The 12906-nt window shown below is 45.4% G+C and overlaps 1 protein-coding gene across 7 annotated transcripts in view; it reads right to left on the reverse strand.

Moving 5' to 3' along the window:
• ARHGEF11 (Rho guanine nucleotide exchange factor 11) overlaps positions 1-12906 on the reverse strand; it is a 79363-nt gene that overhangs the window by 36008 nt on the left and 30449 nt on the right. For all 7 annotated transcript variants that reach the window (XM_084865753.1, XM_084865751.1, XM_084865750.1 and 4 more), the window contains exons 2-7: positions 11427-11512; positions 10403-10501; positions 6365-6414; positions 5624-5681; positions 4601-4779; positions 3794-3865 (exon numbers count right to left, since the gene is read on the reverse strand). In XM_084865753.1, the coding sequence (XP_084721879.1) occupies positions 3794-3865; positions 4601-4779; positions 5624-5681; positions 6365-6414; positions 10403-10501; positions 11427-11512 (544 nt within the window). The remainder of the gene's footprint in view (positions 1-3793; positions 3866-4600; positions 4780-5623; positions 5682-6364; positions 6415-10402; positions 10502-11426; positions 11513-12906) is intronic.

Below are 12906 nucleotides of genomic sequence, written 5' to 3' on the forward strand. Positions count from 1 at the left end.
CCCAACTATATCTTTATCCCTGCCTCATCTCTGAAATCTAGGTGAGCCTTCAGTCCCACAAACATTTACAAGGCCCGATATATGCCAGGTCCTGTGCCAGCTGTGCAGGAAATACATTCAAATGTAGAAATAGAGGCAAGGTCCTTGTCTTTAAGAACTTAGTCCAAGCCCTAGTCAGTGTTGCTAAGTGGTTAGAGTGCCTGCCGATGCACCAAAGGATCTTGGGTACATACCTGGGTTGCAGGTTTGATCCCTGGCTCTGGTTGGGGCATGTGCGTGGAGCAACCAATCTCTGTGTCTCTCTCACATCAATGCTTCGCTTCCCCCCCCCCCCCCGTGTCTCTCTCCTTCCTTCCCTTCCATACTCTCTGAAAAGCAATGGGGAAAGAATATCCTCGGGTGAGGATTAACAAGAAAGAAGGAAATACAGATGATGGCTGCTCGGTAGGCAACTAGCCGCAGCCGCACACAACAATTTTAATAAAATACAACTAAAATATAAAATGGGCATTACCCAGAATTACAGGAAAGTCGACTGACTGGAAATCCTACAACAAGAAGCAAGGAGAAAACCAGAAGGAAGCGCGGAGGAGCTGTAAAAGCCCAAGGTACGGAGACACGCGGCGCGTGCGGAGAGGACGGAGCCGGAGAGGAGGGAGGCCGAGTGCCTGGCGGGCGTTCCCTAGCGGAAAGGAGATAAAACTCCGACTGTGCTGGGCCCCTGACTGCTCTGAACCCCAGATCTGGGCCAGACCCCGGGGACTCAGGCTCAGCCATAGGAAGCTGGGCTGTAAGTCGGAACCCCGGGGTAGCGGAGAAAGGAGGTCCCAGAGGCGCACACACTGCCCCCAGAGAAGGGACGGTCGGCTGTGCCGCGGGATTGCCCTGACGGGAAGGAGACTGGGGCTCCAGACTGCTGTGAACGCCACCTCCAACTCCACTTCCAACTGAACTGAACCCCAATACCGGGCTCATTGGGGGAGAGCATAGACTGTTTGGCAGCAGGCGAAAATCGAGGGCACCTTTCTCTCAGAGGCGCCGGCAGCGAGCACTGAAGGACCCGCATAGGGCGGGGCTGACGGAAGCCAAAGCTGCAGGCTCCACCCTGAAACCCCGTCCCATCTGTAACTGCGAAATGCGACAACAAAATAGATCACAAACGAAAGAAATGGAGGACAAAAAGCGTCTGGATATAGAGTTCAAATCTACGCTTATAAGGTTTTTCAAGAATTTCCTAGAAAAGATGGATAAGGCCTATGAGGATATGAAAAGAGATCAACTAGAATTAATAAGGAGTCAACAAGAAATGATAAGGGATCAACAAGAAATAAAGAATACATTGTCTGAAATAAAAAAATATTCTACAGAGTCCTAAAAACAGAAGGGAAGATCGCAAGAATCAAGTCAAAGATTTGGAACATAAAGAGCCAGAAGACACTCCTCCACAGAAGCTAGAAGGCAAGAGAATCCAGAAAATTGAAGATAATGTAAGAAACCTCTGGGACAACTTCAAGCGAACCAACATCAGAATTATGGGGGTTCCAGAAGATGAGAGAGAGCAAGATATCGAAAACATACTGAAAGAAATAGTGACAGAAAACTTCCCCCACCTGGTGAAAGAATTTGACTTACAAGTCCAGGAAGCGCACAGAACTCCAAACAAAAGGAATCCAAAGAGGACCACACCGAGACACATCATTATTAAAATTCCAAGAGCAAAAGATAAAGAGAGAATACTAAAAGAAGCAAGAGCAAAGAAGGTAGTAACTTATAAAGGAGCACCTATACGATTGTCAGCTGACTTCTCAACAGAAACCATGCAGGCCAGAAGGGAATGGCAAGAAATATTCAAGGTGATGAATAGCAAGAACCTACAGCCAAAAATAAGCTACCCAGCAAAGCTATCACTCAGAATCGAAGGCCAGATAAAGAGCTTCACTAATAAAAAAAAGCTAAAGGAGTTCATCACCACCAAACCAGAATTATATGAATTACTGAAGGGGGTTCTTTCAGAAGAGAAAGTAAACAAAGATAAAAATTATGAACAACAAATACGTAATTATCAACAAGTGAATCTAAAAACCAAGGAAATTAAAAAAATCTGATGAACAATATTAACTGTTGAATATAATAGAATCAGAGGTATGGAAGGGGAGTGAACTGACGATTCTTGGGGAAAAGGGGAGAGGGGGGCGTGGGAAGAGACTGAACATAAACTGTGCACCTATGGATGAGGACAATGGGGAGAGGGGAAAGGGCAGAGGGTGGGGTGGGAACCTGGTGGAGGAGAGCAATGGTGGGGGGGGGGGGGAGGAACATTTGTAATAATATGAAAAATAAAAACTTATTAAAAAAAATACTTAAAAAAAAAAAAAGAAGGAAATATAACACAACTGGTGTGATGTTAGAGGTTGGTGCCCTGTGCTACAGAGCAAATAAGTTCCAAAATTCCATCCTCAGCTTTCTTCTCTCTCTCTCTGCATTGGTGCCCTGGGTGATATCTTCTAATTTCCAACCTCAATTGCCACCTTAGTGCTGAGATACCCAAAGTCTATTTCAACCCAGGTCCAGCCCTGTTCCCTCCATATGTTCTGTGATAATCTTATCATCTGAGTGTCCCAGGGGCACCTTAAACTCAGGACACCCAAAGCTGACCTTCATTTCTCTCCCCTAAACCCTGCTCATCTCCCTGTCTCACTCTCTCAATGGCATCACCATCTACCCAGGCACCCAACTTCCAGGCTTTTATTCTCTCTTCTCCTTTACCCCTCCTTCCAACAATAAGTTCTACTGATATGACTTCTGCTATGTCTCCCATTGCCAGCCCCAACTTTCTGTTCTTATTTCTGTTCTTGTTAAACCTGTCATCATTTTTACCTATTATATTTCAATAGCCTCCTCGATGATTTCCTTATGCATAATCCACTTAACACACTAAGAACACAGATTTGAAGGTATGTTCACTCTCCTACCCAAAGATCCTTTGATCAATTCCTACTGTCACCAGAAGAAGCTCTAAGCCCATCAAGGCCCAAAGTACTTTCCAGAGGGAAACAAAATGATTCCAACTCAAGCATCACCTCATGAGGACTTTTCTCATCATTGCGTAATTAATTATTCCTTCTTTTGGGCTCCCACAGCGTTTAAAAATTTCAATAACATAAACATCACCACTTTAAAATGTACAATTCACTGGTTTTGAGCATATTCCCACAGTTGCTTCTTTCACTTAGTAAAATGTGTTCAGGGTTCTTCCATGTTAAGGGCAAGACTTTTTCATATCTGTATACCATAGGGACTAAAACAATACTTCACATACATTGGGCACTTTCCGAAATTTGCTGAATTGAAATGAGGAGCTTGCTGCAAGCCACAGCTACTACCGGAACCTGGTGATTCCACTCCAGCTAAAGGGATCTCACTGCTCTCTCTGCACGTCACTTCCAGGCCTGAAAGTCTCTCTGCATACCATTCACCAACACTGCCCCCTTCTCTGTCAGCCTGCTGGGCATTCCCCTATGCACCCACCTTCCTTCTCCCTGACCCTTCCTTTCCCTGGAAACCATCAAGATCAATTCCAACTGACTCCGTTTTCCTCAATTCTAATGTTCCCTCATTTTAATCTAGTCCACTTGTCTCCTCACTTGTTTGTGTTTTGTCTACGTATTAGACAAAACTATTCTATATATTATCTATGAGCTATTACCCTATTCACTCTATTGGTCACATTCTGCTTTAACAGTTTCTTATTTCATTAAGGCAATGGCCCGTCTACCCTCAGCAAAGACCGTACCTGTAACTCCTTCTCCTCCTGCCTCAGCATATTCCTAAGGATCTGGGTGGCATGTTTTTGAAATTCAAGATCCTAAGAATGAAAAACATGACAGTAGTGAGAACAGGGTATCAGTTTGATTCTCTTCTACCAGCTGATTCATGGGCAAGGAAAGCGATGAGAATTGAGCTTGTGTCATAAAAGTCTAACACTCGGAACCTTGCTAGAATTCAGTAAACATATCATCTTATTTTGATTTTATCTGAACTTCCTAGAGACCTTGCTATAATCACCTCTGGTATCAAATTGCTCTCTAAAATCTCCCAGGCCTTGCTGGCTCAGCCTTCTTTCCAACCGGGAAATCCCATTCCCCATTCTATCTGCATCTCGATCTCTTTTAACACCTCACACAGCTTCCCCTGGTCCTCGGGTTCTCTTCCTATGTGTGTGTTCCCTTTCCTGACCCTCTCCCCCTACAGAATGGGCTCCATATTTCATTCCTCCAAGCAGCCTGTTCTTCAGGAAGCCTTCCTTCTGCTCCTGTTCCACGCCCTCCCGACAATGACTGGCAGTGTTTAACAGGTGCCTCTGTCTGTGCTGCAGAGGTGGGAGGAGTACTCTCAAAGGGCCTCCTGAGTATTCCACACATTTTGGAAATGCACAGTATATTGCTGTCTGATACAACTACACATGCGTTTACATGGAAGAACATCTCTTTGGTTTGTTTCTGTTTATCAGCATATCATTCAATTTAACCTGCTTTCCCCTGACGGGAGCTATTTAGAGGGACAACAGAGTGAGGAGAGGAGAGGAGCAGGAGGACCATACCTGCAGAGGTTTGGGTGCTGTGATGCGCTGTGGAGGTGGCAGAGGTGGAGGAGGTGGTGGTGGAGGGATCACAGGGGGGACCTGGGGAGCTCCTGCTGGGTCTGGGTCCTGCTGGAGCCCAGAGACACCGACAGTTGAGGGTGAAGAACCCAGGAGGGTTAGTGCAACATAGGCACCCGCTGGAGGGACAGATACAAGAAGGCTTGCTCACATGGTCCTGTTCTGGACAGCAGACATTCAAACTACAAGGGAGGGCTTCTTTCCCTTTCTCCTCTCTTTAAGCTTATAATTCTGTAGGAGAAGTTCTCCTCACTTACCATGCCCCCGCCCCCTCTAATTCCTGCTTATCTACCCTGCATCAACACAAGTACCCTTTCTTTCCTTTCTTCATGCAGAGACCTCAACCAAAATTCCACCCATAGATACCTGGGAATTCTCCCGACAGTCTGCCTGATCAGTCTCGTTTCTTCCTTTGTCTCACTAAATTAAGTGGACAATATAAAGCCCCGAGTATATTGCCCGCTTGCTACATGGAAGGCACTCAAATTCTAGCCTTCTACCCTCCTCAAACTTCCCACACCCTTTAACTGTTTCCTTATGATTTGTTGCTTCTGTTTGATTACCTGGGAAGACTCGATTGTTGTATCTTCCTAGCTGCAAATGTATTTTTGCTTTCCTCACCAAAATAAACAAATGAGGAAGAATGTCTGTGAGTGAGAGCCAATGGTATTTGAGTGAGACCTGGTCTGAGTAAAACATGGTCTAAATGTGAGTGCAGAGATGGGTGTAAAAATGCAGATGAAGATGTTGATGAGAGACTAGCAGTGTCTCCATCTGAAATGATAATAGAAAGCGGTGGCAGTCTAAGTGGGCCATTCCACATCAAAATAAAAGATGTGGCCTCAGCTGCTGCCCACATCCACAAAGGAAGCCTCCAGGGTCAACAGGACCTGCCCTTCCCCCATTCCCTACTAGCTCAGCTGCTCCCCTCAATTCTTTAGTCGTCAGTTCTCTCCAACTCACATTTGATAAGCTTCACCACCTCCAGGTGTGAGCTGTTGGCCACCATGGTGCCGTTCACCTGTTGGGGGAACAAATGATACTGAGTAACGGAGACGGACACTAGGTGATCCCTGTACAAGTTCAAAACGGCACTCCTTTAGCAAGCTGTTTTCCAGGGTTCTTTAACCACCTCTGGTCACTTATTTACTCAAAATTCACATTATGAATTTATTCCTGTTCACATCTGCCATGTGTTTTGTCTTCCCAGCTAGTCTGTAAGTTTGCAAGGATAAGGCCTGCAGCTTCATTCGTTTGCTCATTCATTCATTTAAAAGTTTTAGTACATGTTTTTTTCAACCATTAGCCTTGTACACGTGTCAACTGACTTAACGGCTCTAGGACTCTATTCCAGAAGAAAACGTTGCATGCACAGGGAAGATGATGGTAGTTTAGAACCGGCAAGGACCCAAGTGAGCATTGTATAAAGGACGTGAACAGCAAGCCAAGAATCCGAAGGCACTGGGCCCTTCACTGGTCTCAACACCTCCCTCTCAATCTTGCTTTTGTCATTTGTGAAATGGGAATAATAAAACCTATTCTAGAAGCATGGCTGCTATAAAGTCAAGAAGGGCTAGAATATATTAGCCCTCACCTTCTGTCACCATATACTACCGTGCTCACTCTCATGGTACCACTCCCTGACTCCATGGCTACCTACCAGCTGGTATTGAAATGGAAATGCGCAAAGGGACGGTCACTCACTTTGATGATGCGGTCCCCCTCTTTCACACCGGCTTTCATGGCTGCACCTCCTGTAAGAAGAAGGCCTGGTCAGCAGAGCCCAACATCCTGCAGATGTCACTGAGTGCACACCAAGGTCCCTGTTAGATCACTCCCTCCAAACCTTCTTCTCACCTTTCTGTGTTAAATACCTCAAATGTGTACATCCTACTTTGCTCCAGGGACAAAACCACTTTTAAACTAGAGTGGACTATACCAGGTCACATCTCTCTCTCTCTCTCTCTTTTAAAAATTCTCACCGGAGGACATGCTTAGAAAGAGGAAGGGAGAGAGAGAAACACTGATGTGACAGAGGAACATTGATTGGTTGCCCATCATTCCAACTGGAGGAACAAACCCACAACCCAGGTATGTGCCCTGACCAGAATAAAAAAACCAATAACCTTTAGTGCACAGGATAAAGCTCAACCAACTGAGCATGCAGTCAACACTGAAATCTCTCACTAAGACTAGAAACATCTAGCTGTGCTTTGTGAGAGTTTTGTTTTGGTCAGAAAAATGCAACTTACAGATTTAATGATCATTTGGGGGCTGACTTACAAAAAAATCTGATTTTTATGCTTCTCATTAATTTGCCTGTGTTAGTGTTCCTGTGCTTCCTGGATATAAACTCTAGGTCATTTAAATCCACATAGTGGTCAAAACCACTGCAGTCTTCAGCTAAATAATTTTAGAGCACATTCTGAGCCCTAGGCTTTCAATCACAATCTTCATCTGGTCCATTTAAAAGGAAGAAACTATTGCCTTGGTTGAGTGTGGACCCATGCACCAAGAGGTCGCTGGCTCAATTCCTGGTCAGGCACATGCCTGGGTTGCGGGTTTGACCCCCAGAAAGGGGTGTGCGGGAGGCAGCCAATAGATGTTTCTCATTGATATTTCTCTTTTTCTCCCTTTAAAAATCAATAAAATTATATATATATATACATTTTTTTTTTAAAAGGAAGACAATGGAAATAGTTTAAAACAGTTCTTATAACAGAAAATAAAAGTTATCATTATCGTCTTTGATGAACTCCCAAAGTATTTTTATGAACTTCTCAGAACCTATGAGCCACTGTTTAAAAACTCCTTTTAGCCGAAGCCAGTTTGGCTCAGTGATAGAGCGTCGGTCTGCGGACTGAGGGGTCCCGGGTTCGATTCCGGTCAAGGGCATGTGCCTTGGTTGCAGGCACATCCCTGGTGGGGGGTGTGCAAGAGGCAGCTGGTTGATGTTTCTCTCTCATCGATGTTTCTAGCTCTCTGTCTCTCTCACTTCCTCTCTGTAAAAAAAAACCCACAATAAATAAATAAATAAATAAATAAATAAAAAATAAAAACTCCTTTTAATCCTTTTCTCTATATTTCTCTTAGGAATTATTACATTAGAAATTATAATTATTATAGTAAACTCATTTTCCCCACTGGATAAGAAGTAACTCTTATTTGATCTTGGGATGCATCCAAGAACATTTAAATAAAGCACACACACTCTCCCCAGAGCCCGGCCCTTCTACCTGTTGTGGCCTGGCCTTCCGAAGTCTGGCGTCTGAGCTAGGTGGAAGAAAGCCATTTTGCCAGAACGTATGAAATGCAAGTCACTTCTAATAACTTTGTGATTAAAAAAGAACCCTTCAGAGTTAAGGAATCTATATATACTAGTATAAAAGGCTAATATGCTAAGTGTCCGACCTTCCAACCGTCACTATGACATTCACTGACCACCAGGGGGCAGACACTCAAGGCAGGAACTGCCGAGCTGCAGGGACTTGGCAGCAGCGGTTCTTGGGTGACACACCCCGAAACCAGAGAGGAAGGAGCCCGATTCGTGGGGCCGTACGATTCCATCTTCAGCTGTCGGTTACGTTGTTGCTGGGGCATTGTTGGCCCCAAATCTGGTTGACTGCACACTTGTGTTTGCGTTCCACACCCTGCATGACGGCAACTTTGTAGAGTGCCCTCTCGCACTCCGGGACCCCTCGGGGAATGTCGGAGAGCTGGTTTTGGCACGATCCCCACAGGCCAGGCCAAGGGACCCCACCTGGCAGAGGGACCCAACTCACTCTGTAGTCACTGGGGCGTGTCAGTCCTGCCCCACTGGCCACCTTCTAATTAACTTCCTTTCAATGTGCATCGGGTCACTATTTAGAGCAGAAGTTCTCAGAGTTAAGCACAAGAATTACCGGGGGAATTTATTACAAAGCCTATTCCTTGGCCTCCTTGCCAGAAAGTGATTGAGTACTTCTGAGGCTGGGTCCAGGACTGCAGACTTCAACCTTTCTAGATTCTGATACAGGCAGAACAAAGACTACACTCTGAGAAAGAGTGAACCAGAGGAACCTAATATCTGAAAAAACAATAATGCTGGGTTACCCTTGTGATTTCAATGCCAATCCAAATTAAGTCTCTTTCTTTCTCATCCCCAAAATTACATACATGCACATATTTTCCAAAACTACTATTTTGCTACAACCCATCCTTTTGATCTTTCCTCTCAGGGTCTGACTCTACTCAGACCTAAGAGGAAGAAAAACTGAAGGAGTGCTGAATTCCTACTTCGCTGGAGGAGATCTCCAAACTTTCTATAGCAAAGAGACCACAAAGGCAAAGTACAAGTTACTGGCAGTCCCACCAGCTGTTCACCCAGTCCAGGAACCTTGAGAGAACAAGGGAAGCAAAGAAAAAAGTATCTTTTCAGAGCTCTAGCCATGGATATGAAAAACAAACTTCCCACTGATAAGTCGCAATAATTGTTTATATTATTGCATGATTCATTTACCTCATTTTGGTCATAAGTTTGACGTCCTCTTTTTGTCTTTCCCATAAACAAATCCCAAATCTTTCCAAAATTACTTAGCATGTATTTGCCTTCCCACTTTGCACTGTACTTAAGGTGACACACTAGCCTGCTTCCTACCCTTTCCTCCTATCTTCTTTAAACAATGTCCCCGGGCTCAAAACCACTTGCTACACTGCTGTCTGCCCCTCTTTGGGACACTTGCTTTACACTCTCCCCTGTGCTCATTTCCTGTTTTCTTCGGCCTGGGTCTCTAATAACAATGATTCTCTCACCTGACATATAAACAGGCTTTGAAATTTTTGAAGTTCTTTCATACCTAACTGGTTACTTGATTGATTTGCTTTACCATGTCCTCCCACTCTTCACTTCCCCATTCCTACCTGCCAATGTGGTTTTCACTTCCGTCTTTCAAACTACTCCTGAAATCCTATTTCATTTATTTGTTTTTGTTAATCCTCACCCAAGGATATTTTTTCCATTGATTTTTAGAGAGGGTAGAAGGGAGTAGGGAGGAGAGACAGAGAAAGAAAGAAACATCAATGTGTATCAACAGACACATCGATTGATTGCCTCCCGCACGCCACTGACAGGGACCAAGGATCAAACCTTCTGTGCCTGTGTGTGGGCCGACATTCTAACCACTGAACCACACCAGCCAGGGCAAAATCCTATTTCTTTTTCTGGAACTGATTAAAAGAAAAATATACCTCCAACCACAAATCTCCAAACACCATTTCCTCTCCTGTGCTGTCCAATAGCCATCGTACACATTTTGGCAATTTATATTTAATGTTCATTGTATTTGCAAATACATTTCGGCCAGTGTGTCTATCCCATTTTAACAGCTGCAGAGGTGATGGCCTCTGTACTGGGTAGGTGATGTGAAGGCGGGGAGGAAGAAAGCAGGTCTTTGATTCTGACACAGTGTGAAGAGCTCCCTTGGAGGGCAGCCAGGCAGCTAACTGATGCTATTTTTTATACTTCCCAAGAGGGGAAGTGAGCATAGAGTGTCACCCCAGAAACTCTGCCTTGTGGCTTAACATTGTGGAGACCTTTGCAAATGCTCCTGGGGAACCAGTTCTAGAGTAATTCAAATGGGCCCCCCCCAAGGATGTCCCAGGCCCTCAGAGAAATGACACGAAAGTTCTCCACGTTATGCAGCATTGTCACATACAGGGCGGCTGTGTGAGAACTGCCCACGGCAGGAGGGATGCAATGCTCACCAGGCCGCACAGACTGTACCAGAACGATGCGGTCCCCACTGACGGTGAAGCCGAAGCCATGCTGGTCCTTCTGGATGATGACACAGCGCTGAACAAGACCTGGGAGTGGTAAGGAGAAAGAAGGGATTAGGTAGCACTGTCAGGGAAGATCAGTGCATACAAGCCTAGACCATCCCAGGAGAGCCCGGATGTTTCTTCCTCCAGAAAGGCTTTCCAGACTAACCAGATTCCCAGACTTAGCCTGTCCAAATGCCATGGCAACGGCATGCCTCCCTCAGTGATCAATTCTGTACTCCGTACAAGAAATCGCCTTCTCTGAGATACCTGTCTCTCTGGTACAAGCCTGTCTCTCTCTGTTTGGGTGAGACTGGTTGAAAAAAGGGCAGGGCCGACTCCAGGCTGAAGACTAACGTTACAGAGAAGCAATCCCAGGACTGAAGCCCAGTGAGACTGCAGGTTTTCTGTTGAATTACAGCCAGCGAATGCAGCAGGTGGCTCACCGGTGCCTGCTGACTGCAGAGCTGGATAACTCATGCAGGGTGACCAGGGCTGGCCCCTCGCCAAGTCCAGGGAAGAGTAAATGTCAAGAGAAAACCTTTTTTCACATGGACATCCATACACAAACATAGAAAATAAGAAAGGCTATAACTCCCACCTATCTCCATCCTGTGGGTGTGTATTAGGCTTTGTGCCTGTGTGCAGGTATATGTGACTGCTTCTTGCAATGGATAAAGCATGGTTTCAGGTCCTGATTCTGTCCCTTACAAGCTTGTGCACTTGGGCAAGTTTCTTAACCCCTCTGAACCTCAGCTTCCTCATCTATAAAACAGGGAGAGTAAAATCTACTTTCTACAGTTGATATAAGGACTAAATTTACATACACCATGTAATGATGCCTGGCACACAGTATGAGCGCATATGAAGGCTAAGTAGTTTTACACGGGGTATTGGAGCGGGGTAAACCGATTAGTCTGTATGAGCACACACCTGTGTCAATGTGTGAATGCCCCACGAGGGAGGTTACCTGTTGCCTCAGAGGAGTCGGGCTGGCCGTGGTGGGAAGGGGACTTGCGTTCAGGTGCCGAATCTCCCAAAGACAGGCTGCTTAACCTGGAGAAGGAGAAATAAAAGCACATCAGTGAGGGGGGCAGGGGGGACCACAGTAGTGGGGGGAAAAACCCTGTAAAAAGCAGCCCCACGTTTTGGGCACTAAGACACCAACCCTCTACCTGAAACCCACTCCACCTTTGGGAGATTAGCCATGTCCACACCACTAGCAATACCACCTATTTGGCATCCCAGGCTGCAGGGCTAACATGACTCTTTAATACTCAGCAAGGTGAGAAGGGAAACAGCCCTTCCTGGAGTCAGGAGACAGAGAGACAACAGCAAGAACGAGATGTGCACAAATACACACACTTGTTGGGTCTTACCAGGCTGCAATGGGGCTGATGGAACAGAACAGAGCGCCAGAGAAAATGAATGCAAGAAAAAGGCAGGGGAAAATGAACAGCTAGTTAGTTTTAGGTAAAGGAGGGGGAGACGAGGGCAAGGACATGGCGAGTCACACACACACAGCAGCTGCACGAGCACAGCAGAGGACTGCAGCGGTGGCAACAGAGGCTCTTCCCCACGCTAGCTTCACTTCCTCTCTCCAGTGTCCCTGGGTATTTGGTTCTCACCTGTTGGGTAACCAGCAACTTGTACATTTTTCTAGAAAGGAGGGGACAGAAATGACTAAAACCTTTGAAAATTCCATTCATCTTGTGGGTACCACCGGAGAACAGGAATCTTATCTATTTGGTGGTAGTATGCTAACCCCACATTCAGCCCCATTCCTACCACCAGACTGAGGCAGCTTGCTTAGATACGATTAAGATCCTAAAACCTCAATGTACCAATCAGATAATCAAACTAGAAGATTTATTGCTCTATCTCCTCTTTAATAGGATCCCTGCAGGACCATGAGAAGCTCAAATCATTGCTATGCCTCTCCTTTCTAGAGAAGTGTCCGAACGGCCGGTTCCTAACCAACAGCTGCTGCCCCTCTGCAGGGGAGCTCCTATTTAATCGACAGCAAAGTGAAAGCAAAACCCTGGGAAGAATCTGACGGTTCACAATGGGTGACTGGTTAAATAAACTGCAGAACGTCCATGTGAGGACACAGTAGCCAGCCTACAAAAGAATGAGAGCTCATTATATACCATAAGGAATGGTCTCTAAGACACGCTGGTGAGTGAAAAAAGCAGGATGCAGAATTACGTGAACAGAAAAAAAAAAAAAGTGGCTAAAGGAGAAAAAAAGGAAATTATATTTTATATGTTAAAGTATCTGCTTATACATGCATCAAATACCTAAAATATTTCTGAAAGGACACAGCAAGCCCTTTGTACACTGGCTGCCTCCGAGGAAGGAAAACTGAGTGCCGGGGGCACAGGGATGGAGTTTTCATGTGTAACTTTTAAGTCCTGAACCACGTGAAGGTGCTGGCTATCCAAATAACA

The sequence above is a fragment of the Pipistrellus hanaki genome, assembly GCF_964339955.1.
Source record: "Pipistrellus hanaki genome assembly, chromosome: 18".
NCBI lineage: Eukaryota > Metazoa > Chordata > Mammalia > Chiroptera > Vespertilionidae > Pipistrellus > Pipistrellus hanaki.